General features: G+C 34.6%; 1 protein-coding gene across 4 annotated transcripts in view; it reads right to left on the reverse strand.

Annotated features, from left to right (window-relative positions):
* Window positions 1-1357: 1357 nt before the first annotated feature.
* The window catches only part of RIF1 (replication timing regulatory factor 1), a 64411-nt gene continuing 37918 nt past the window's right edge, over window positions 1358-27850 (reverse strand). For 2 of the 4 annotated variants that reach the window (XM_029934596.1, XM_029934595.1), the window contains exons 21-36: window positions 21526-21625; window positions 19414-19678; window positions 18035-18077; window positions 17305-17507; window positions 16652-16751; window positions 14118-14237; window positions 13026-13177; window positions 12589-12666; window positions 12279-12333; window positions 8656-11913; window positions 6771-6917; window positions 6378-6455; window positions 6173-6288; window positions 5004-5157; window positions 3351-3459; window positions 1358-2854 (exon numbers count right to left, since the gene is read on the reverse strand). In XM_029934596.1, coding sequence (XP_029790456.1) covers window positions 2640-2854; window positions 3351-3459; window positions 5004-5157; window positions 6173-6288; window positions 6378-6455; window positions 6771-6917; window positions 8656-11913; window positions 12279-12333; window positions 12589-12666; window positions 13026-13177; window positions 14118-14237; window positions 16652-16751; window positions 17305-17507; window positions 18035-18077; window positions 19414-19678; window positions 21526-21625 — 5193 coding nt within the window. In that variant the 3' untranslated portion in view covers window positions 1358-2639. The other 2 variants (XM_029934597.1, XM_029934598.1) reach the window with 2 other exon arrangements.

Here is a 27850-nt window from a genome sequence, read left to right on the forward strand (position 1 = left end):
CATTTCCTGTTAAATTCCAAGAAAGGTTTTTTAAATGGCACTCATTTATTTTTAATTATTTTAATTAAAAAGATTTTTAATTTTTTTGAAGAAAAATTTAAAATTGTAAATTGTACACACACACACACATCTCCCATATCCCCCTAATTTTGTTTCCTGCTTTGCCACTTGGATTTTAGGCAAAATATAATCCAAATTGCTTGACAAGATCCGTAAATATATAACAGAACTCCTGACTACTTTCAAAGCTATAAGGAATAGAATCCATGGGCAATGTCAGGAACTATCAGGCTTTTAATTGTTCAGATTTAAATCTTATTTTTGACTATATTTTTTGATAACAATATTTATTAAACCTGATTCATCCTAGACAGTATGGAATTAGAACAAAAGCTCCATACTATTTAACAATGGCTTTCAAACTTCTTAAAATATCATAGCATTTTGAGAATGGGCTGCAATGCTGAAAATTTAAATCCACTACATGAAGTCCATTTGGAACATGAGAAATTGTACTATGCTTCTGTAACCAACCAGATTCTTTTTATAAATGCATAAGAAATCACATTTAGGTGCTCTTAATATTTGCCATTTATTTTATTAACCTTAGAAAAAAGTTGGAAAACTGATGTCATTTTAATAGTGAAACAATATTAATACCTTTTGCTATTCAGGAATCATTCAGGGGGAAATATGCTGAAAAATTCAGGGCAAGACTATTAAAATTAAGGTGCCTCAAATATACACCTACAATTCTATCAGCAATGAAGATTTAGCAAACTGGTTTCTGCCTACAAATAACATTTTAAAACATATCCTTGTGCAACTAAAACATCTGAAAATTAATAGCTGTGCTTGCATCAAATTCAGTGATTTAACTACATGATAATCATTTTAGTCACATTTTCTGTTATACTATTCATGTTTCCTAGAACTTCATTTCACCAGCCAGTTCACAGAAACATTAAGGTTCAGTATGAAATAAGCCAATTTTAATTCTCCAAACACACACATATACACACCCCTTCTTACTCACATCTCTTAACTAAAAAAACTTATGTGCCTCTATACTATGAAAAAGAATCTGGGGAAAGAGAGAGGATATAAACCACTACCTTATAATTATGAAATTGACACCAACTTTTCTGGCTGACTGATGGTCCCCTTCTGAGTATTATAAAAACTAACTAAACACAAGGATTAAACTTTCTGTAACTTGCCAAATAATGTGTGCCTTTTCAATCTGATTAAGTTCTGAATGAAATATGAAACTGAGGTCACTCATTCTATTCAGAGAGCAAATGAGATATTCTCATTGTGAAGAGACGAAACAAACATGGGAAGTCAGGCACTAATACTAGTTGGTAAAATTTACAAATGTTTTAATATATACACCCTTTCTCTTAAACTAGGCAAAACATACATATTTCAAAATAACAAAGTTTCAAATTTCTTCCAAGTTTGCTTTAGGTGTAGGTGAAAAGAGCAGATAAATTCTAGATTTCTTATAGTCCAAGCTGTAACAAAAATACTCATACTAACTCTCCATTAAAAAAATTTAATGAAGCACATTTTCTAGTGGTGGACACCCTCCTTCCAAAACAAAAAAAAAAAAAAAAACAAAAAAAAGATTAAGAATATGGATATGAATAGCAAAGTTCGTATGTAACACTCTCTCATTTCTATAACTTTAACTGTTACATCTGGTTACTTTAGAAAATAAACTCATATTTCTACTAAATCTACTTAATACAAAACTATTTGTATTTGTAGATACAGAATCCTACAAACGTCTGCAGCAAGCCCACAAAGCACTAACTGTCCATACTGATATCTCAGTATTTAGTATATACAAAATAGGTTTCTATTAAACAAAGTATTCACAGGTAGCTGCAGAAAAACCAATGCCATTAACAAAGGCTGAAATTTATAAATTAAAAACATTTTAATCTATACATAATGTACAAAGTCATGCATTTTAAAATAAATGGGGTATGTCTCATACGACTAAATTTTCACAAATGCCGCTGCACACATATTTGCTAATGCAAATGAATGGAATTTTAGTAAATTTGGCTTTAATGTTTTAACCCAAATGGTTGCAACTTTTGAAATTCTTTTGTCCAAAACTGACATTTGTGAAAAAACATTCCAACTCTTCTGTATCTCCTTTGAGGTGTTCTACAGAGAACAAATTTCTTAAACCTCAGACACAACAAATATAAATAAAAAAAAAAAATCAGTGTAAACATCTTTTATCAGTTCAGCAAAAACTTCAAATAAAAATGTTTTACTTAAAATAATGTATTTTACATGAATATTTCATCGGAATATGCAGGAGTTTAAGATGCATGAAATATAATGCTTTTGTTTCTAGTTTTGCTTTCATGTCACAAGGTGTTTAAATTTTTGGAAAAACTTTGCATGGCAGCCAAGAAAATGTTGTATGAACAAAATTTTTACATATGAACTTACATAATAAGTCACAGCCCTTCAAGGTTTGAAATATTTTCAACTCTGCAAACATTCAGACTGAAATTGTGCTATATTTCAGAACTTATTTTATGAATCAAAATATCCAGTGATGTTAAACACACACACACACAAAACAAAAAAACCTTCAATTTCCTCTTAAAATACTAAATGGAATTTTCATGTGTTGGTGAGCTCCAACGTGACTGCAAATTTTTTATTATTGAGTTTGCCATACTACCAAGTTTCTCATGCATTTCAAACAGCTGGCTTCCTGAATAATTATGGAGATCTTCTGAATCCAGTTGAACAGCAAGTGCACTAATCTGTGTCACAAGATTTTTAGGTAATGGAGTTTCTAAAGTAACAGGATCAATTAAATCTAAAAAGAAAAAGAAAAAAAAGCACAATTAAATCTGTTCTAGATAAAAATTAAGTTGTATCTATCTCCTTTAATGTTAATAAAAAGCTTAAGTGCCTAGGATTTAAGTTGAGAGTGTGGCTGTATCTCAGCTCAAGAGGAAAAGACCAACAGAAAGCTCTACCATTAGATGATAGTTCCGAGCCATTAAAGAGATAGCCAGGCTATTTTATTTTATTAACAGCATAACTGGAAGACAATGTTGAGTTTATATCTCTATTCAAGACATTGATGGAGTAGCAGTTAACAATTAGATAAAAACAACTAGGCATGCTTGAATTCGAATCAGTTACTTTCTCATGGCCACTAGCACAAAAACAAAACAAACCAAAAAAACCCACCAGAAAAACCCCAAAAAGCCCCCAGAAACCGGTCAAATTAAAACTGGAACCATTAACAGTATTTCTTCAAGTTAGCTGATCCTATAAATAAATTGTCCCACTTATCTAAAATATACCTGAGGCAAGTCTTTCTTCATCAGAAGGGAAAGATTTAGTTTGTATTCCATTTACTGTTTTTTCAGAAATATCAAAAACTGGAATCTCTTCTAGTCCACGAGACTTTACCTTGATTATACATTCAGGACAGTAAAAACAAAAATGAAACCAACAAATTGGAAAATTACTTTTAAAACAACTAAAAAACACTAACACTGGAACAGAATCCGACATTAATATACTTCCCAGCCCATTAACTTAGCTAATACTGCTAAGAAATTGTGTGCTAATAACAACACAAAAAACAGGATCACAAAATGTTTTCTCAAAGAGCTGGTTAGGAATTCATAATATTTTCTAAATTACTTAAGAGAAATCTATGATAGCCAAGAAAATTACATTGTATTTCCAAAGTTTAAGAGAAGCATGGGGAAAAAAAACCCAAGGCAGAGATTTTCAAGATTTAAATAACATACAGACTTTGTATAAATATTTTACATATTCATACAATAGGATAATATTTAGCCATAATGAAGAATGAAGTGCTGATACATGTGAACACTGAAAACATTACCTGCAAGGAAACCAGTCACAAAAGGCCATGGGTTACATGAACCCACTTTTGTGAAATGTCCACAACAGGCAAATCTATAGGGAAAAAAATTAGTAGCTGCAGAGTGGGATGGAAATGAGGAGTGATTGCTGATGGGCTCCACAGGATTTCATTCTGGGGTGATAATAAATGTTCTAAAATTAGATCATGGTGACAGCTGGGTAATTTTGTGAATATACTAAAAATCACTTAATTGTGTGCTCTAGACAGGTGAGTTTTACCGTCTATGAATGTAATTCAATAAAACAGCTTTTCAAAATGTAATTTTCAGAGACAATTCCCAAGGCCCACAGACCACTGAGTATACTTGAGACACTGAACTCCTGATCTATGAGACTTTAAAATTACTAATACAGTCTTTGGCATTTTTTAAGGGTTTTTAAAGATCACAAATAAATAATCTATCAAAGACTTTCAAGAAAACAGAAGTCTTGAGTAGTAAGATCCAGTCTCAGAAATTATAATGTAAACACTGGTTTTTCAACCTTAAGATACTCTGTTTTTTTTCCCCCTTTATTCACAATTTTGCATAATCTCAATGAACACATAAACGGTCTCTTAATAGGTTTCAGTATAATCTAAATCCTTCTGAAATACCATACAGAATCTTCTGCATATATATCTATGGGGTGGAGAATCTTGAAAAATGTCTAAAACCCAAAATACGTGCAAAAAGTTGGTAAGAAAAATTAGTCACCGTTGTCCTGAACATCAAAACCAAACTACTATTGAATACAAATTTGCAAGATTTTTATTATAATGTTTAGATTTGAACATCCAGGTTTTAGGAATAGCAGCCATGGAACCAATCACCAATTTGGTGGAAATGAATGAGACAAGGGGGTAGAACTCAAAGAACAAAGAGATGCATTACACAAAAATAGTATACAAACTCAAAAAGCCAACTTGTCTGTAAAATTATAAAGTGATCATTTTAGTTACTCTTACCTGGGGGGAAATGGAAGATAAGGTGGCATAAAATGAGTTTTTAAGCAATTACTTTTTTAAGTGTACTGCTAGATCATTTATCTATACATGATTTATTAACATTGAAGTTTACCTGTTGCTCATGATAAACTCTGAGAGCCTTCCTTACATTGGACACTTTTGGAGAACGGATTGGAAGAGTTTTTATTTCAGACACTGTAAGATTACTCAAATCACCAATTGTTTTTATATTCTTAGCTCTAATGAGCTGTCCCAGTCCTCTTGCCCTGAAAGGTAAGAGAAAAGGGAGAAATATGTCATCATATAGTTTTATAGTTATTCCATTTGCTTTTTCATGTTTACTTATTTTTTAAAGCTTATTTATTTTGAAAGAGCATGAGTGGGGGAAGGGGCAGAGACAGGGGGAGAGAAAGAGAATCCCAAGCAGGTTCCACATTGTTACCACAGAGCTCAATGTGAAGCTTGACCTCACAAACCATGAGATGACCTGAGCTGAAGTCGGATGCTTAACTGACTGAACCATCCAGGTGTCTCAATGTTTATTTCTGAGAGAGACAGAGCATGAGTGGGAAAGGGCAAGAGACACACATACACACAGACACAGAATATGAAGCAGGCTCCAAGCTCTGAGTTGTCAGCACAGAGCATGACATGGGGCTCAAACCCAAGAACCTCAAGATCATGACATGAGCCGAAGTCAGACACTTAAGTGAGTGAGCCACCCAGTTACCTCTATAGTTACTCTATTTGTGATGGCCTATCTGGATGAATTTCCTGATTTATGTTCAATCATAACTGAGTTTATATAGGCACACTTAGCCCACTCTGACGATAACCACATGTATATTTAATTTAAAACAAAATTTGAATTTGATGTGTTTGCCTGGCTTAAGCAATAGCACTGGAAAGAGACTAAGCCCAACATGTGCCTCAGATTTCACCTACATTATGACCTAATGGCTACATGACTTTGTAAAGTAGAAATAATAATTATACTTCTTATGGGATTTATAATTAGGATTAAATAAGAACATATGCAAAGAGTTCAGCATAGCACCTGGCGAACATTGAGCACGATTATCTCAGCCATTACTGAACTGTGATAGATGCTTCTCTTATTGCCATAACTGCCTCATCTTCCCAGATGAATTTTTATTTCTTAAAATAAAATGTGTGAAAGTGCATATAAATCAACTCTGAATAAGAGAACCTCAATCATTTAAATATTCCTCTTAAACAAGTGGCATTTTGATGCATAGACCAGTATAAATAACTCCTTACCATATATTTGATGTAATCTGAGGTAAAATGAGATCAACTGGAGCCATACAGTTCACCAAAGCTGGGTAAACACTTTCTGCTGGACTTGGGACAGGTTCTTTAGCCATTTCTGTAATCTTAGAATAAATTTCAAATGTTGTTAAACAGAGGTCACCTGGCTGAACATGAAAATATAAAGTTGCATGAAAACTAAAGCACTTCTTACTAAACACTTCTTTGAGCTCTTAAATTTAGGGCTACGTGATCCTGGGGATAGAAATCCTTTGGTTGAAGTGGCATTATGCTAGGTAGAAGAAAGAAGAGAAAAAAAACTCAGAACCCTAAAAAATTCTCATTTTACAATTTTACTTTCATTGGTTAGATTGTAGTAATTTCTTAAAATTTTGAATAAATGTAAAATGTAATCAACTGTTACCTAATCAATTGCGTGCTGGATTATTACGGTCTCTTCCCATTCTTTCTTCATGTTTGCTTACCATGTCACGGACAAAAGACTATATCCCAAAGAAGTGCTGTTCTTCATTAATTTTAAGACAAATTACACTTACTCTATTCTATGCCTCATACATATATGCGTATTTCAAAGGCTACGGCTTACCTTAGATTGTGAGGTAGGTGAAGTTTTAATATTTTTTACTATGGGAGAATTATTTGAAGAATGGGACCTAACGACAGAGCATCGCCTATCAATGTCATCTGCCAATCCTGTTTGGTATATTGGATCTGCAAAGGAGACACGGCGAACCTGAAAACACAGGTCATGTTTTTAATTTAACATAATTCAAGTTAAAAAAAATTCACACAAAAAAAATTCACACCATCAGTTGTCAGTATAAGGTCTCTCTGAAATAGAATGTGGGTTTAGAAGCTTAATTTACTTCAGTAGAAGCCAACTGCACATAGCTATATTTCTTCCCAATGGCTGCTTTCATAGATATTACATAATACCACAGGTCATTACAATTATCCATGTTCTAAATGGTCGCTATGTAATATACCATCAAAGACTGAAGACTTGATGAAATTGTATGCAGCAGTTGAAATTCTATCATCAAATTCTACTCGCCTTGTAGGCTTACTACACTAACTTTAAAAAACAAGGTAAAGAGGCAGAAATAGTACTAACTGGGCTCTGGTGAATCTTACTAACCTCTGTTCTAAACTCTTCGAGGATAGGATACCAGAATCACAGCAACTGAGTGGCAATTTTTATCTTTCTTAGTCCCAGCATGAAGTCGTTTTAGCTTCTACCAAACTCTTATGATGTGTTCATTCATTCAGCTATTTGATATAAATACACAATAGAGCACTTATACCATTAACCATATTTATAAATGTCTCCTGGTCTTGATTCCCAAGAATGGGTAGATTCTGTATGTATTTGCTATAGGAAACTACAATGTCTTACTGTTGCCTACAGAAAAATTTTATATAAGGTACTATCAAGCAAAACATGACTCGTTAACTTTTATTACCAATCTAAAATATATATACTGAAGAAAAATAAATTATACTGAAGAACATCATTAATCCCAATTCATTCTATCTTCATACTTTTCAAAGACTTCTATGGACTATTTAAGCTTAAAATACTTACACACAGCCTCAAAATAAAAGCAAAGCAAAACAAAACCTTTAAAAAACAGAATTCTCAGTAAAAGAATTTTTGGTGCATTGAGAAATCATGTCTTGCTAAATGTCCTTGCTAAAGGAAAAATTAAGTATATCTTAGGTCTATAATGCATGTCTGTATATATAAACACATGTATTCTACAGTAAATGGCAGAATCAATTTCAAAGTTAAAGAATGCTCACATCATACCTTTTCAGAACAACTCCTCTGCTAAGTAGAGGACAAGTTGGGCTATGTAAGCTGTGTAACTTTTCCTTTTTTAACTTATTCATTCAACAAACGATGTGTAAGTTATAGAGTTAGGAGCTAAATCAGATACATAGATAATCCATGTTCACAAACTAAAGGAGTTATTTTAGTGAAGATGGGGAAATAAAAATTAGAAATTAAATCACATTCAGAAATTGATGAAGGCATAGCCTGAGATTTCTTTTTCATTATAAGGTCTGGAAATAAGAGTTCATATAAACACCTCAATGTGGAACAGACCACATAATATCTTACTACATAGTAAATGCTAACTAAAGCTGCTTTATCACAGTTTCTAAAGGTTTCCTCATATGTTATGAGCAAAACAAAACACAACAAAAACCATCATGAGAAATCCTCATCAATTCTGCAAAAGATTAATAACGTACATGGCTAAAAATCTTCAGTGTCCTGAAATAAAGACATCTCTAAGGGCTTCAGTCCCCTTTTATCAACACTTTTCCTTCTGCCTGCCCTCTTCCCTAGTTACCTTGGTAAATACTCAAAAGGAGTGGCCTAATATTCTGTCGTTCAATAGGTGTCAGTGTATGGCCCAAATACTTAATATGGGCTAACTAATATTCAGCCTCAATTCCCCTACCTTGTGAACAGGTGATGATATCTCATCCTCTTGTGGTCTTTTTAGTCCTCTCTTTAAAATGCTGGTGGATGGAGACGCCAAAGGAGACCAGACACAGCGTGTCTGCATGCCACTAGGACTGCCATTTGCTGGTATGCATAAAGGATCAAGTTCCCTTAACTTTTGAGGAGATGCATTACTGTCTTCTATTATTAGTTCAGAGATGGCTGTTTCAGATGTCAGAGGCTGTGAAGTTTCCTCCACTTTCTCTGAAGTATGGTGAACCTCTTGTAAAATTTCATCATTTCCTGCTACCATTTGATTGTCATCTAATAGTGTTTCTTCAGACTTACTAAGTTCAATATTTGTTTCAGTTTTATTAGAGTCCACCTTTCCTCCTTCAGTGCTCATCTCAACCATGTTGAAAACAAAGTTGTCGATTTCCATATTCAATGTCTTTGTATTGGCCTGTACAAGCTTAGTGGAGATTTTGGTAGTCAAGTCTCCATCCTCTGTTTCACTGATGTGATCAGCTTTAGCATTTACCTCACCAATCACTGTCTCTTCATAATTTCCCATTTTAGCATTCATTTGTTCAGATGAGTTTGAACTAGATTCATCACTTCCTTCATCTACTTCCCCAACTGCTGTTTGTTCAGGTATCTCTGCCTGAACACTCTCTTTTATAGGTGTGGTATCATCAGAATGACTGATATCAGAATTAAATTCTTTAGTTTTTATTTCTTCGGCATTCAGTTCTTCAGCAGTCTCTGCTTCAGATTCATGTCTTTCATTGTTTTTCTCCATTACCTCTTCTTCAAAAATAACAGTTTTGGCATCCTTTCGCTCAGAAAAGCCAGCTTCAGATTGATCACTTTCTATATCTAATTCAACAGCTTCTACTACCTCTGGATTAAATTTTGCTTCAGCCTCACACGCATTTGTTTCAACACTGGCAATGTCCTCTATTGTTAGTTCCTTTTCCAGGACAGCCTCTGGCTTTTCGTTGTTAATCTCCAAAGTAGAATATTCCAGTGGATTATCTCTGGAATCACCTAAACATGGGCTAACAATTTTACGTTTTTTACTGGAGGGCTCTTGGCTTTCAAGAGATGATGCTTCTGCAGAATCTGCATCACAAATTTCTTCTTCAAAATTCAATACTTCAGAAGGAAGAGGGTTTTGGACAGGATCTTCTTTCAACTCAGTTTCAGACATAATTAATGAATCACTCACAGTATCATTCTCCTCCTTGAGACCCAAATGAAAATTCACAGCATGATTCTCATCTGAAAGTTTTACCTCTGAGTACAGACTAGCTTTAGAAGTTTCTGATACAGGTACAGCTGTCTGCACATCTGTCTTTGTTTCACTCACCTGCACGTCATAATTTTCCATAGTCTTTAATCCAGTGAGTGACTTTTCCTGAGGTTGTGATTTTTCTCCACAGCAATCACAACTTTTAGATCGCCTTACCCTCCTACTTCTCTTATGGTGGCATTCAACTGTTTGAAAAGCTTTTTCAGAAAGCAAAGAAATGTCTGATGTTCCTATTTTTGAGGATTCTCCCACACTGTTATTTTCTACAGAATCTCGTTTTTGTAATCTCTTACTGGCATTTCTAGTCCTTAGATTTGATTCTGGCACTGATGGGCTTGAAAAAGAATATTCTGCACATTTGTTGGTTTTGATTTTTCCCTCAGAAGTGTTTGATACATCATCACAGACCTGCAATAAATCTGAAGATACTGTAGAAGCTTCAAGAGTTATATTACTCTCATCTTTTTGTTCACAAATATGAGATTTTAGGTCTCTTTCCACCTCTGAATTTGCTTTACAATCAAGTGTCTGGTTTTCAATCTTTATACATTCCTGTTTTACCACTTTCTCTTCTTGATCTTCAACATCAATACTATCACTGCTTTTGTTTTTCCATTTTCCGGATCTCTTCTTTTTAGAACCTTCTTCTTTTGCCTCAGAACTATCAGATTCTGAGTTTTCAATGCTGGAAAGTAAGCCCTGGGATGCTCTTCTTGTTTGATAACGTGTTCGTCCACTTACTGGTTTTTCAGAGGACTTATCTCCAATGTCCCGAGCACCACCGCTCTCAGATTTAATATTTTCAAGGTCTAGCTTTCTTTTATTTTCATCAATTTCAGCATTAGTGCTGGTTTCCCCAAAAGTCTTCTCATGTAAATTAGTTCCTTTCTCTACATTTTCCTGGAGCGTTTGTTCAGAAATAAGCTTTTGCTTAAGTAACAAGTCATCTTTTACCTGCAATGGACTCTTTTGAAGAGGCTTTTCTTCTTCCTTACGTCTTTCCTTTTTTTGATGATTTTCTTTCTCCTGGCTGTCAGCAGTGGGCTCTGCTATTTCTGAACGTCGCCTTGAGGATCGTCTAAGGGTTTTTTGGCTTGGAGTTATCTGAACAGTATTATCTTCATCTACTATTTGATCTGCTGGTGTTATAACTGGGGGTGTATTTTCTTTGGATTCCAAATTAATTCCTAATGTTTTGTCTTCTACAGTACTGTTTTCTAGTAACACTGCATTTTCTACTGTTGGTTTAGGCACTGTATCCTCATACTCCATAGCAGATTCAGAGAGATGAGCATGGTTATTATCTAACATAAATTCTGTTTGGTGAAGCAAACCAGGTGGGTTATTTTCTAAGGCTACCATGCCATCGACAGATTCCTGAGTATTTTTCTCCTGATCAGATCTCATTAAAAGCTTAGACCTTTTATTCCCTGTTTGGTCAGCTTTACTTGACTTTCGACTTGATCTCTTAATTTCAGGCACTATTTTTTCAGAGTCTGATTTTGCAAGAGCTATTTCTCTTTTCTTTGCTTTTGATGAAATATCTGCTTTACTCATGCTTTCCTGGTTACTTTTCACTGTAACAGGTGATGACATATTATTTAAGGGGGATGGACTAAAAGGTCTATTTTCTGAACCATCATACTTCTCCAAAGTAATAAAGGTTTGCCTCCGACTTGTAGGCTGTGGGGGAGTTCCAGAAATGATGGCATTAGAAACTGAGCTACTGTTGACACCAGAAGTATTTTCTGCCCTAGAGGTACATTCAGTTGGCGTTTTCTTTGATGAAATTAAAGCTTTCTTCTTGTCATCATTATTACTGCTCAATATATCTGAGCGGGTTTCTTCAATAGAACCACATTCATTATTTGAAAGGGAAGCCTTTTCAGGATGCTCATCCATACCACAGTTTTCTGTGACATCTTGAGGAGTGACAATGTCACTCTCCATTTGTTCCTCCTGCACAGAAATGCACACACATATACAGATTAACCAACAAGTTAAGTCTGACTTTCTGGGGATAACTTATTGTAAAACTTAAATAATAATTAAACAAACAAACAACAACAACAAAACACCTGACTTTCAATATTTTGCAAATATTCCAAAGGTGGTGGTAGATGCTCATTAATTTGTGTTCCCAATTATAAATAATAAAGCCAAAACTGTTTAAACACATACCCACAAACAGAATGACTACAATTCTGTTAAAGTCTGTCAATAAGAGTTAAGAGATTATGTAATACATCTTAAAATTAATACATGAGACTTCATAATAGAATGATGATTCTAAAAACCCCAAAATATGAAAATATCAAATATACCTTAAATATCACCTTGGAATCTTCCTTTGATTTTTCAGTTAAAGTAGGAACGTCCCTAAAATAAAAATGTGTAAATTAAAATACTATTTTTCAAAAGCTTATTTATTTTTGAGAGAGACAGAGCAGGGGAGAGAAGAGAATCCCAAGCAGGAGCCCTGAGCTCAAAGCCTGATGTGGGGCTCAAACCAACAAACTGAGATCATGACCTGAGCTAAAATCAGTCAGACATGTAACTGACTGAGCCACCAGTAAAACACTACTTTTAATTAAAAATTTTAAAAATAGTTACTTCAACATCTTCCATACTTACACAGACTCTTCATGAGTATACTGAGAAAAAGTATCTTGTGAGACGTCCAAATTATTATACATGGCAGGAATATCGCACCTGAAAAAGATCTTACATAAGTAACTTCAAAATGCAATATTCCTACAATTAGAAATTAAACCTAAAACTGTACATCTATTTATCTTTTAAGCTCAATATAAAATCAAGGCTTAGATGCTTCTTTTCAATGAAATCATCTTCTCTGTCTTCTACCTCCATTAATTACTTACCTCTGAATTCAGAAATATTTGGTCCATAACTAAGTGACCATATACATTATGAAATACAGCCTTATTTGGCACAATTTTCTGGTATTCATATACATACAGTATCGTAGTTCTAAACACAAAGTTTTAATTGCTGCACGAAATGTAAATGTGAATACAGAATACTCAAGTCAAGATAAAAGGACTACAAACCTCTTTGTTTTGAGTACTTCTTTCTGATGTTCAGTTAGTATTCTTTCCTTTGTTTCTTTTCCTTCAGAAGGTATAAACACAAAGTCAATAGACATTTCTTCTTCCAAAGGCATTTCACTCTTTGTTTTTGGAGAAGATGACTCTAATTTCAACTGCAAAATTTAAAAAGGCAAATGTACCAATCTCTCTTCTGGCACTCTAGAAAACATTTTCACTAGACGAAGAGTTTGAAATTCAAATCTATATGATATTGCTGGTTAATAATTAGTACAGTTGCTCATTTTCATTCTACCACTAAAAAAAATTTCAGAAAGCAAAAATTATTACACCTCTTTAAAAAGTAGGCAACTTACCAACAAAACACAGGCAAATATGGTTTTTAGGACAACATATTAAAACCAAGTTGTTTGGCAAGAAGAGAGTGTCTCAGCAGCTATCTAGCTGAAGTATAAACTAGTCAAGGAAAAGTTGCCAAAATAATAATGCGCTACAGACCAAGAACACTGGTACTGTTATTTTTACAATTTTCAGTGCAATTGTTTTTATTCTACATCATAGTTGCTATGAGGCTGTGTTGGAATCTTTAAAGCATAAACATTCTTTCATTTTGTCAAAGGTCATGGTTTCAAGATTCTAAAATACCCTTATTGGAAGTCACGGAAAAGATGTATATTATCTGAAGATTAGTTGACTGGCAACTAGTAAGATTAGGAGTTTTAGATTTAAATGTCTTACCTACGTGTACTCTTTTAACAGAGTTTTTAACAGATGTTCTAAAATAGTCTCTGATGCTATCTATTCTGTAATTATTCATACCTATAGTTGATTCCACTTCAAGGAAGCTGCTGCCTGAATTAACCATAATTAATAGATGCTACATATTAAACAGACTTAAGCTTTAGTAAGAATGAATCATCTCCTAAAGTTTCTAGATTCCCAGGCTATTCTAAGTCATTCTAGAGCAAAATCTACTATTCTTCTTTAATCCTTTTGTTTAGACTTTAATAGCTTTCTCTTCTAATTACAAGTTATACATTCTCAAGGTACCATATAATTTAAAACTTCTACTAAATAAATTTTGGAAAAACATACTTTGCCAGTTGGTTTCATATTTTCTTTTGCATCCTTTGTTTGTGCCAAAAAAGAATCTCTTTTTCCACTTGATTTTCTTTCCATGCCACTTATCTTCAAATTAAACTGTGAATTTTCTGTCTGTTTTATTAAAAATAAAACAATTAAAAATTTCTTAATGCTTTTATTTTTGAGAGATTGAGCATGCGCACACAAGCAGAAAGGCAGAGAGAGAGGGAGACAAAGAATCTGAAGCAGACTCCAGGCTCTGAGTAGAGCCTGACACGGAACTTAAACCTGCAAACCTTGTGATCATGATTTGGGCTGAAACTGGATGCTCAACAGACCGAGTCACCTAAGCTCCTCCAAGTTAAAACAATTTTTAAGCCAAATGTTCTATTTCTTCTTTACATGCTTTGAAAATTCCAGTACAGTAAGTACTCGTTTCAAATACTAAAATTCTTTCTCATTATTCAAACTTATTAAAATCATATCAAAGAAAAGAGCCATTGTGTAATTCAACAGCAAAGAGATTTGACATTCCTAACCTACACAGTTCTACATGTTTTATGAATTTTACAAAATCTGACTATTTTGAGAATTTTACAAATTCTATGATTAAGATACATCATATAAATACTAAAAGTGAATCAAATTACTGGACTCAAAGACCCTTCCAATCACTGAAAATATTTCTAAGAAAAACAAATCACAGCCATGAAACTTTAAACATCATACAACCAATAAAGCATGCATGGTAGGCCAAGAACTAAAACTAGAATACTTAATTAGTTAACTTTTCTCTCTTACAGGTTCTAAACAAAGAACACTAGACTCCATTTGTTGTTGGATAGAAACAAAGTTATCTAAGAATGTAGTGCTCCATGGATATGCAGTACCCATGCCCTTACTCTTTGTCCTCAGACAGTATTTAAGTATTATTAGCCAAAGTAACTTTGTTTCAAGTCGGTATGTGACAGCAAATACATGTTTTTCTGACAGAAGGAATGAGGGATTTGATGGAAAAAATTGAGAAAATTAAGGGTAGTTGTTTTTGTTTTTTTGTTTTGTTTTGTTTTTTAATGTTTATTTTTGTGTGAGAGAGAGACAGAGAGCATAAGCTGGGAAGGGGCAGAGAGAGGGAGACACAGAATCCCAAGCAGGCTCCAGGCTCTGAGCCGTGAGCGCAGAGTCCAATGCAGGGCTCAAACTCACGGACCATGAGATCATGACCTGAGCCGAAGTCGGACGCTTAACCAATGGAGCCACTAAGGTGCCCCAAGGGTAGCTCTTGTCCAAGACATGGACCAGTAATTATTATTCATGGTTTATCTAAAGCAACACTTAGCCATGTATTATAATAGTTACAACATTTGCAAAAGAATACATATGAAATGCCATAGTTCAAAAAAGATTAATGAACAAAAATGACTATTTACATGAGAATCTATGGTGAAATTTAATACTTTAAATCATAAAAGTATTTCAGGTCAACAGGCAACAAAAGCTAAAATAAATTTAATTCCATCAAATGAAAAAGTTTTTGCACAATGAAGGAAAGCATCAACAAAAGGAAAAAGCAACCTATCTCATGGGAGAAGATATTTGTAAATCATACTAATGATATGGGGTTGGTATACAACTTAATATTTTTAAAAATCCCTAATAAAAAATGGGTAGAGGACTTGAATAGGTACTTTTCCAAAGATATACAGATAGCCAACAGGCACATGAGAAAATGCTCAATATCACTAATTATCAAGGAAATGAAAACCAAAACTAACATCAGATATCACCTCATACCAATTAAGAGTGACTATTAATGGGAATGACAAAAACTAACAAGTGTTGACGGAGATGGACAAAGGGGAAGAACTCTTGCATTGTTGGTGAAATGTAAATTAGCACAGGCACTCTAAAACAGTATGGCGGTTCCTCAAAAATTAAAAATAGAACTCCCATACAATCCAGCAATTTTACTTCTGGGTATTTATCCAACAAGCCCCCCGCCCCCCCCAAAGCCCACCAATTCAAAGAGATGTGCACCCTCATGCTCACTGAAGCATAATTTACAATAACCAAGATATGGAAATAACCTAAGTGATCAATGAAAAATAAATGGATAAAGAAGATACATACACACAATGAAATACCACTCATAAAAAGGAATGAAATCTTGCCCTAGAGGATATTATGTTAAGTAAAGCCTCAGACAAAGACAAATACTATGATTTCACTAACAGAATCTAAAATGTAACATGAACAAACACCACAAAAAGACTCAAAGAAAGGACACTGCTGGTTACCAAAGTGGGATCAGGTGGACGCAAAGGAAAACTGGTAAAAGGGATCAAGAGGTACAAATTTTCCGTTATAAAAAAAAAGTATTCAATCCAGACAACAAAGGTAATACAAAAATCCTATATTATGATGCATTTATGTTCAAATTTTACTTAAGTTAGTAAAATATTCTATGTTTTCTATGTTACACCAAAATCCAATAAATGAACTACACCAACACCACTGAAAAGTAAAAGAAAAAAACTTTAACTTACTCCATCTGAGTATGGACCACTGGATTCCTCCATAATTTCAACGTTTTCCAAACCAGGCAAGAGAAGCAGAAATTTCTGTTTGGCTTGTCTTAATATCGGTCTTTAAAAAAGTACATAAACATATATAGCTTGAGTCAAGTAATACTGGTGAATACCAATGATATGTTAACAAGAACACTTTAGTTATAATTTTAAAGTGACAAAATACATCCAATTTAAAGACTTTCTCACTCTATATACAAAAAACTGGGAGAAATGTAGACAGTATTTAGTTTCTTTGTTAAATTCTTCAGTTTCCAAATTTCCTTATTTAAAAAGTTTCCAAATTTTTATCATACAAAATTTTCAAGCAAAAGTAGACTTTTACATTAAATTCCAATGTACATATCACCCAGATTTAATAACCATCAATTTCCTGCCACTTGCATTTCTTTATTAAGGAAAATTTTAAATTGCTTTTTCTGTTCCTAAAACTAAGGTTACTCTAAGGATCAAAGTAAACCAAACAAGCCTTAATAATTACCATATACTCAAAAATAACATTTCAACTGAGGAATCCTCTGCAATGGTTCCTCTAAGGAAAATTTATTTTAAAACAAAAAATGTTAATTTACATATAACAGTTAATTGTATGAAATAGGTTTTTAGCATACTTTAACTCTTCAGGATAAGTCAACATTGTCACTTTAGCAAATGTGGCATTCCAGAACTGAGCACTCTGTTTTCGAATCTGTTTATTCTTGTGCAAAAATATGATGCATAATAACGGAGAGATCTGTTCAAGAAGTTCGCTGTCGTAAGCTCCCGTGTAGCTGACATGTAGACAAGCAATTATCTCTCCTAGTAGCTTTTCTAACTAGGGAAAAGGAAAATTTTGTTAGGAGAACATTTGGAAATGTGCTTTTAAAAAAGGAAAAATAAAAGCACAAAGAATTATAAATTAACTCACAACATTACTAACTCAATTTTTAAAGTTCAACTGGTTTTTAAAGCACCTGTTTCCTTAATTAAATATGTTTATTATAAACTGACAAACTGTCAGATGAAATTAATTATTGATACAAGATCTTATATCAAGCTTATTTTCCATTAACAGAAAAACTGTTTTCTCCTGAACAGAGATTAATAGCTGGCTACACAAGTTTTACCTAAAAATGCTCTCCTATGTAAAGGGATAAGAGTTAATAAGGTCTATGAATTTGACACATTATCCTTCTTAAAAAAAAACTATCTTGTGAATGTGTCCATGTTATGTTACTAAATGTCCTTTAAAATTGAAAGTATGACCCTTTTAAAAATCAGAACTATATGTAAGGAAGACAACTATCTGAATCTAACATTTCCTCATGAAACTATGTTTTATAGACAATTGTCTATTTTTACCTTGTTGCTCATACAACTATACACTTTAGGAACTTCATCAAGCCTGGGAAGAAAAACACAAGAGTACCACTTATATTTTAGAAAGTCTAAAAATACATAATGCAGCCATAAAAATGAGACATGTGCAATGTTATAATAAGGTACCCCAAACCTTAACTTTAAAAAAGGTCAAATTATCAAACATTAAGCATAAAACAAACCTATCTTTAAAAAATGGATCACAGAAAAACATCTGGAATAGACCTCAAAATACTAGTTTGTTTCTGTACCTTTTTTAAAAAGCATACATTATTTCTGCTAATTAAGGACTAAAAGATGTATAAAAAGTTAGTGTATTTGAGGTTCTACTTTGTACTTTATAAAATTTGTTCCTAAAACTTTCTCTATGAATGTAATTTTTAAAAAAAGATGGACAGTTATGATTGGACTACATATGCTTGATTAAAAAAGACATCAAGGAATCTTTTCAAATTCCTTTTTAAAAAAGTATGCTATTTGGGATATTTTAGGGTTTGTTTTAAGGCAATGTTTGCTTCAATTCTAATGTAAAGGATAATGTAAATTAAAACATTTTTGTAGGATAATTCAGAAATTTAAATGTGTATATCATTATACCAACAATTTGACTTCTAGGGCCTTGTTCTGCATAAGTAGTAGAAAATGAGGACACTGGTGTATGCACAAGTATGTTCAACTATAAAACTGTTATGAGTGAATAGGCTAGAAAAACACGTATGTCCACTAACAGAAAACTGGACACAAAGTTTCATGGACCCCTATGGAGACATTACAGAGAATGAGATTGTTAGATGTATCGTGCAAGATGGATATAATATATTAAGGGCATACCACATACTTAATCTCAAAGTAGCATGTCAAATACTCTACATATACGTCATACATTTAATAGGTGTAATTTGTTTGTATTAAGAAATCTAAAAAGATATGCACTAAATTGAAAAGGGGGGTTGAGGGGTGCCTAGGTGGCTCAGTAAGTTAAGTGTCTGGCTTTGGCTCAGGTCATGATCTCCCAGCTCATGAATTCAAGCCCCACATCAGGCTCTGTGCTGACAGTTCAGAGCCTGGAGTCTGCTTCAGATTTTGTATCTCCCCCTCTCTCTGTCCCTCACCCACTTGCTCTCTCTCATGAAAAACAATTTTTTTTGAAAAGGGTTAACTACCACACCAAAGTAAAAACTTAAGAATTTCTACCTTCATTTATGTATGATTTGAACTACCTTTTTAACACAACACAGTATATTATCCTTTTCACTAAACCGTAAAGATTACCATTTGTAACCACACGGTGATAATGGCCAAAGTTTGCTGCCTAGATCTAAGACATTTAATTCAAAGCTATTAAGTCAAAAAATACTTACTTTGAGTTTTCATAAAATAATGCCAGAGGTCTTGATAAAGTTGCAAATATTTTTCGGATCATAGAAGGCAAAGAAATATGTCCAAGTACATTGGAAAGAATACTGGTGATTGAGTTCCCAATAGTCAGGAGAGTGTCAGAATGTACTTCCTTGAAGCTCAGAGTGTGGAAAGAGTAGATCACTTTCACAATAAGTTTAAATAAAGAAGCCAATTTCCCTAAAGGTTCTTTCTTCTTTTTGGACCAATCTGAAGGTCTCTGCGGTGCTAAGATAAAATTGAATTAATTAGAATTCAAGTACTTTGAAAAGTGTCATTGTACATCCTTATATTTATCTCATTTAAATGATAGATACTGTTATATACATGTTTCTGTAGAATGATACTCACAAATCTTAAAATGATATGCCATTAGTGGATCAACACTACTACAATAGCATCTTTAGAACAGAAGCAAAGACAAAGGAAAACTATTTGGCAGATCTAGAAGAATTCCAGAAAAGTAGGTGTCTTTTCTCTAAGGCATTATAAAATGCGTTTCAAGTTTTTATACCCTCTGAATTTCAAAACTGATTTGTAGCAAAGTGCTAAATTATGTAAGTTCCAAAATTAAATTTTAAAATTCAGTTTTCAAAACAAAAATTCCCTTAGAAATTATTGCTTCCTGGCTCATCTATAATACATTGAACCCTACAAACAACATTAAACAAATTATACATCCAAATCCTCAGCAAGAATACAGGAAAAAAAGCTAGATGTAAAGAAAAAGATGTATCTTTAAGCACTGTCCGACTTCCTGTCTACCATTCCTAGATTGTCTCTCTTCAGATACCTCTCTATAGGGATGAATCCTCTTTTGTCAAAACACACACACACACACAAAACAAGACACAGTCCAAAATTTAGTATTTCCCTAAAAGAATACAGTCTCTAAAAGTAAAATAGCTCAGATTTATGAGAAAATCTCCTTCTCTGAAATCTGTTTTCCAGATGCATATAAATTAGAATGGCCTCCCAGAAATTCCAGACCAGGATGTTAAGGCTGAGAAGATAGCCCATGAATCAGGTGACACCTATTCTGCACCTGTCTATGCAAGACGACCCAAAAGCAGTGAAAACTTAGTCACAATGACTAGCTCTCGGTTTCTGAATGCCATCTTCGGCAAAAGGAACTGTGTTTCTTCGAAATATGTCTGGTTCCAGGCTCAAGGAGGGACAAGTACAGAATGAGCCTGATTATCTTATGCCAAAGTTCTCAAAATAAATGGAAACACATGTAACAAAGAGGTCAACATGAGCATAAATATTAATAGCAATGAATTATAAACCACTGAATAACAGAAGCTCAGTGGTAAAAAATAAATGGGACAAAGGAAGTTCTATCTTACATTAGGATGCGATATGCAACTGGAAGGGACTAGTGTCTAATAATGCTCAGTAACTGCAAAATTATTTATTATGAATATGAGATAAATAATAGGGACAGCTTTTAGAATTAAAGACACAGGAGCTAAGCATCTTGACAATTTAACATAATTAAATGAAACAACAAACCCTTCCTCTAGTAACCTTAGTGCTTCAGGCAAACAGCATTAGTGGATGATATAACCATGAGTGAAAGCTGGCTGTCAAAAAGAGTATTTATACAGTCTCAAATAATCTGCCACAAAGCATTAATTTGTTAATCACAGGCACTCTAATTTATAGTGGAAAACGTGGCAGATATGGTCTTTACTAGTAAATGTTAACATACAAGCAATGGGATTTATAATAACATTTTAACAAACATCAAATTTTCCTGCCCAGATAATCCCTTGTGTAAGATAGCAAGTAAAATCACTCCTACTACATGAGCTCTTAAATAGGATAATATTGATCTTTCTGTGTTATAAAAAGGAAAAGACGTGTGTGTACGCGAGCATGTGTGAGAGAGTGTGAGACGCTGTGAGCATGGGCAAGAGCGTATCACAATTATGTAACAAAGTTGTAGGACACGGCTTTACAACATTAAAAGTAGGTAAAATGAGGACAGAAAAAACATTAGGATTTGTCTTAATAGTTTAGACAGTCATGTTTATCAAATACTGGGGGAACAAACTAAAAAAAGTACTTACATTTAACTGTTGGTTGATATTTAATATTATATGGTGAGAAGTCAATGCAATCAACCATTACAGTAATAATATAAATGATCCTTTCTAAGAGCAACACATTCTGGAAAAGAAAAATTAAATATTATATTAGAAACTTCCAACTACTGACCCACCCAGGGGACCCAAGAACAAGGTTCTTAATTAGATTCTATATCAAATTCTTTGCGAAAATTATAAATGTTCATTGAACTCCATGACAAAACAAGAAAATGAAAAAGTGGCTAAGCTCCCTCATACCCTTACCTCCTATATAACCCAACTTAAACCAAAACAAAATTCACACATGCATCAGAGATTTTCTGGAAACATCTTTTTAAACGCAGGGGGTAGGGAGACTAACTAAACAGAACCCAGGAAATCCCAGCAGCACGAGTCAAAAAGCAAACAAACAGATCTCCAAATTAGTGAGCTTCCTAGGAAAACTTTTTTTAAATGATTGTTTATTTTTGAAAGAGAGAGAATGTGCACAAGCAGGGGAGGGGCAGACACAGGATCCGAAGCAGACTCCAGGCTCTGAGTTGTCAGCACAGAACTCAAAGCAGGGCTCAAATTCATGAACTGTGAGATCATGACCTGAGCCAAAGTGGGATGCTCAACTGACTGAGCCACCCAGGCACCCCTCCTAGCAAAACTAAGTAACAGAAGACACAGAGTTCTTGGGGGGGGGGGGGAGGTTACAACACTACTGAAATTAAAGATCTAGAAAACAGACTACCCACTTTTCCACTTCACTGGGATAATTCACATGGCTGCCCCCAAAGACACTCCCTCAATGAGTATTAAGAGCCAGAGGAAGAAAGCAGGAGTGACCTCAATGAACCAACAAAAATTACAGAGAAAGTCAGTCCAGATGACAATCCATATTTTCATACAGAACAGATGTTAAATCTACAGGTGCTTCCTTCTTGATCCAAAGATCAAGTAAAAGATGCCTCTAACTTCAACTTGCTATTAAGGCTGGAAAAAGAGGGGCTTTCTCTTCAGTTAGGAGATACATTCTAGATACCAGTACTGCTCAATATCAACCATGATCAATTAACATGTACATTCACAAGGAGAACCAGTCCCATGAAAAAGGTGTGCTAAATACCAAGAGTACTAAACCATGAGGAAAAATCTAATAACAGAATAAAATTAGTATGCTCAGAAGAGAAGTGAAAATATTATTGACTTAGCAATAATAAATTATAGGGACACCTGAGTGGCATTCAATTCTTGATTTTGCCTCTGGTCATGATCCCAGGGTCATGGGATCGAGCCCATATCAAGCTCTATGCTGACGGTGCAAAGACTGCTGGGGATTCTCTCTCTGCCCCTCCCCTACTCTCACCCTCTCAAAATAAACTTAAAAAAAAAGAAGGAAAGAAAAAGAAAAAGTAATGATAACTAAAAACACTTATAACAATTAGTTAACCATTATAAAACACTTTAGCATTTAAACCTCAAATTAAGTCAGAGATAACCAAGTTCCTAGAAAGCAGCACCAAACAAACCACAAACACGTGTAGAGAAAGAAAGGACACAGAAGATAAATTCAGAAGGTCTAAAAACCATCTAAAACAGTACTCAAAAAAAGGAAGGGACAAAGCACGATTAAAGCAAGGCAATTTTTCTAAGATAAAGGCACAGCTCTTTAGATTGAAAGGGTCTACCTCAAGTACTTTAAAGAATAATTTAAAAAGATGCCCCAAGGGTGCTTGGGTGGCTCAGTCAAGTAAGCATTCCACTTCAGCTCAGGTCATGATCTCAGTTTGAATTCAAGCCCCCCACTGGACTCTCTGCTTTCAGCACAGAGCCTGCTTTCAATCCTGTCTCTGCCTCCCTCTGCCGCCTCTTAAAAATGCATATTTAAAAGTTAATAAAGAGATGCCCCAAGAGACCCTGGTGAAATGTCTAAATTCCAAAAACTACAGAAAAATCCTACAACTTTAGAGAACAAACCTATTAAGGAAAAAATAAGTATCAAACTATATATTTCCAACAATACAAGCTATAATAAATAACTTTAGTCAAAATTCAGTGATATAAATTTTCTGGAACCAAAAATCATAACTGATCAATTGATTATGCACTGAACAAGGAGGTTCTTTTTTTTTTTTTTAAAGAATAAAATATAGTGAATAAAAACAAAGGAAAACAACAGGATACAGGAAACTAAGCTAAGCAACAAAATATCCTCAAATTTTGTCAACTTATTTATTTTCCCAACTTATTTATTTTCCAAGTGTTATAGTACCCTCTATAATAACAGTAAGATTTAGATTTTTCTACAAAACCTGAAAGATTCTAAGTATAAAAATTTGTGGGATAGTGGTATCAATGTCTTAACTTGCTGGGGTAGAATGTTAAGGATTATGAACTCTTCAAATATGAAAGATGAGTAAAGTTTTGAAAGTATATCTGAAAGAAGCTAAAGATTAAAACACATACTCCATTTCCTATTATTACATAGGAGATGAAATATGCTTATTATAAAGACTCTCATATTTACTTATATGCTGCAGAAGACACACAGGAGGAGCACCTGAGGGGCTAAGAATGCTCTGTAATTGACCCTTTCTTTGCATTTCTGAGTAAGCTTTTTTCCCATTTGTTATTTATTAAAATGTTTAAACCTGATGCTGGGCTCTGTCTCAGGAACTGTGCGAGATCATGACCTGAGCTAAAATCAAGAGTCAGACACCTAACCAACTGAGCCACGCAGGCACCCCCACGGTAAGTTTCTTTTTTTTTTCTTTCTTCTTCTTCTTTTTTTTTTTTTAAAAACAGATTACACAGGGTGCCTGGGTGGCTCAGTCAGTTAAGCATCTGACTTTGACTTAGGACATGATCTCACAGTTCTTGAGTCCCACTGGGGGTGAGCTTGTGCCCCACTTCTGCTTCTCTCTCTCTTTTACTCACTTGTACCTCTTTCTCAAAATAAAAATAAAATAAAAAAGATTACACAAATTCTAAAAAAGGTATGAGCATATTCATATCAGTTAATATCAAGGTAGTAAAATTCAAAAAAGAGGAACTAATTACCTTGAAGACCTAAAGTCACAAACCTATAAGCATTATTGACATAGCATCAAAATATGTAATAAACATGTTCAAACACATCAAAAACACAATCAGGGAGATATTTTATCAAGCCTCTTCAAAACAGGTGGTAGGGGGCACCTGGTGGTTAAGCCTCTGACTTCAGGTCACTATCTCACAGTTTGTGGGTTCAAGCCCCATGTCAGGTTCTGTGCTGACAGCTCAGTGCTTAGAGCCTGCTTCAGATTCTGTGTCTCCCTGTCTGAACCTCCCCCCCCCCGCCCCCGCCCCACACCAAATAAACAAACATTAAAAAAGAAGAGAACAGGTGAGAGAGGGAAGATGATAGAGTAGGAGGAGCCTAAATTCACCCTGTCTCCAAAATACACCTAGATAACACTCACACCAGTGCAAATCACCCAGAAAACATCACAAAGACTGGCAAAACATACTCTCCCCATCGCTAAATGTAGAGGAAGAGCCATATGGCAAACAGTAGGAAGGGTGGGAGTTGCGTTTGAGAGCCAAGTCGACTGACAAAATGGTCCTCAGTAAGGAGGGTGACTGCAGGCACAGAGAAAGGTAAGAAGCACACCCCATGCCAGGCATCAGGGAGATGAATTCCCATTAACATTTGGCTTTCAAAACCAGAAGGACTACTCTGGGAGTTCTTACAATCAGTAAAGCTCAATACTTGGAACTTCAAAAATCAGCTGGTTGGGCCAGAACTGCCAAGGTAAACTGAGTCCCCACCCTTAAAGAGATAGCATAACAAATTTACTGAGATATAGCACAGATGCAGCAGTTTGAAAACCACCTGGAACACACAGGAAAGACATTTATAAGTAAACTCTGAACAAGTGCTAGAGGGGCAGAGATCCTTAGGAGACTTCTCTAAGAACAAAAGAGCTGGCAGGTCCAACTTCTTCTCTCCCAATGCCCAGGCTAGACACATGGGCATATAAAGGAGCGTGTGCAGCATGAACATTCTCCAATTAACATGCTAAAGGCTTGTCCTGCCCCTGTGTCTTTTCTGTGGATTTGCCCCTCCAACCTGCCACTGGCCTGGCCTGTGCAAGCAGCCCCAACAGGAGGTACCAGAACTCCAAAGTAACTCCTGCCCCGAGAGAGGGGAACATAACCATTCCAAATGTGGAACCAACAATGGACTTGGAACAGACAGCAGGTCTGCCTACAGGCACCTCCCACCAATGAAAGCTTCTCAGGGAACAACATAAAGTAACACGGAGTTCCTTGCTATTGGCAAACAACTGGTTTGACTCAACTCAAGCCCAATGTGGCACCAGATTGGCCTAACAACACAGGGACAAATCCAGCCAACAGGGAGAACCACTGCAGACAACTGGGCCAAAGGCAAAAGCGACTCAGACACAACAGCAGGGCACATACAACACATGTATTAGACACCCTCAAGAGCCAGTTTCTGGTGAACATGGGACACTGCAATGCAGGGCATTACAGGACCTCTTCTTTATAAGGCCACCACCTGCAAGAGCAGGAGATGTAGCTGACTTCCCTAACACACGGAAACAAAGACAAAATGAGGAGACAGAGAAACTATGCACCAAATGAAAGAACAGGACAAATCATTGCAAGAGATTAATAAACAAATGGAAATAAATAATATCTTTGAAAGGGAATTTAAAGTAACAGTCATAAAGATGCCTACTGGACTTGAAAAAAGACTGGAGGACCTCAGTAAGACCCTGAAAAGAGACAGAAAACATAAAGAACCAGTCAGAGACAAAGAATTCAATAAGTGAAACTAAAAACACACTAGATGAAACAGAAGGATGGATCTGTGAGCTGGAAGACAGAGTAATGAAAAGAAATCATACTGAATATGAGAATAATAAAAAATGAAAGGTTAAAGAAATTCAGTGACACCATGGAGTATAATATCCACATTATAAAGATCTCAGGAGGAGAGAAAAAGGATGCAGAAAATTTAAATAACTGAAAACTTCCCAAACCTGAGAGAGTCAGCAAATCCAGATTCTGGAGGCACATGAGAATCCCCAAAAAAATCAACTCTAGAAGGTCCACATCAAGATACATAGTAATAAAAGTGGCAAAAAGTAGTGATAAAAAGAGAGTTTCAACAGCAACAAAAGAGAAAACAGTTATATACAAGCGGAAACCCATAAGCCTATAAGAAGATTTTTCAACAGAAACCTCGGAGGCCACAAGGGAGGGCCATTAAATATTCAAAGTGCTGAAAGAAAGACACCTGCAGCCAAGAATGCTCTATCCAGCAAGGCCATCATTCAGAATAGAAGATGAGATAAAGAATTTCCCAAACAAAACCTGAAGGAATTCATGACCGAAAAACTAGCCCTGTAAGAAATGTTTCCACTCTGGGTGGAAAAGACCTTAAGTAGAAGAAAAGTTGGAAGCACAAAAAGCAGTAAAATGAAGTAGATCTATAAATATCAGTAAGGGGATACACAAAAGAATGTAAAATATGACATCATATACCTAAAATACAGGGTAGGTAGAGACAGGAGTAAAGAATGAGTTCAAACTTAAGTAGTGATCAACTTAATATAGATTCCGATCTACATGCAAAATAGGTTAATATATAAATCTAACAGTAACCACAAATCAAAAACCAGTAATAGACATGCAAAAATAAAGAAAAAGGAACCCAAACAGATCACTAAAGAAAGCCAGCAAACTCTGTGAGAACAAGGAAGGAACAGAGAAGAACTACAAAAACAACCATGAAACAAACAAAATGACAATTAAGTACAAAACTTTCAAAAATTATCTTGAAGGCAAATGGAGTAAATGCTCCAATCAAAAGACAAACAGTAATAGAATGAATAAAAAAACAAGATCTATCTATATGTTGCCTAAGAGACTCATGTCAGACCTAAAGACACAAGCAGACTGAAAGTCAAAAGACACAGAAGAATTAATCAGGCAAATGGAAGTGGAAAAAGAGCTGGGTAGAAACACTTATATTGGACAAAATAGACTAAAACAAAGACGTAACAGAAAAAGATACTATATAATCATAAAGGGAATAATCCAACAAGACTTAAACAATTATAAATATTTATGCACCTAATATGACAGCAGCTAATAAGATAAAGTAACTCATAGTAATACAATAATAATAGAGAATTTTAACACCCCATTTACATCAATGGATAGATATCCAAATAGAAAATCAAGAAGGAAATACTCTTGAACAGTACAATGGACCAGATGGATCTAACATATATTCAGAACATTCTGA

This window comes from Suricata suricatta, chromosome 3, assembly GCF_006229205.1.
Source record: "Suricata suricatta isolate VVHF042 chromosome 3, meerkat_22Aug2017_6uvM2_HiC, whole genome shotgun sequence".
NCBI classification, from domain to species: domain Eukaryota; kingdom Metazoa; phylum Chordata; class Mammalia; order Carnivora; family Herpestidae; genus Suricata; species Suricata suricatta.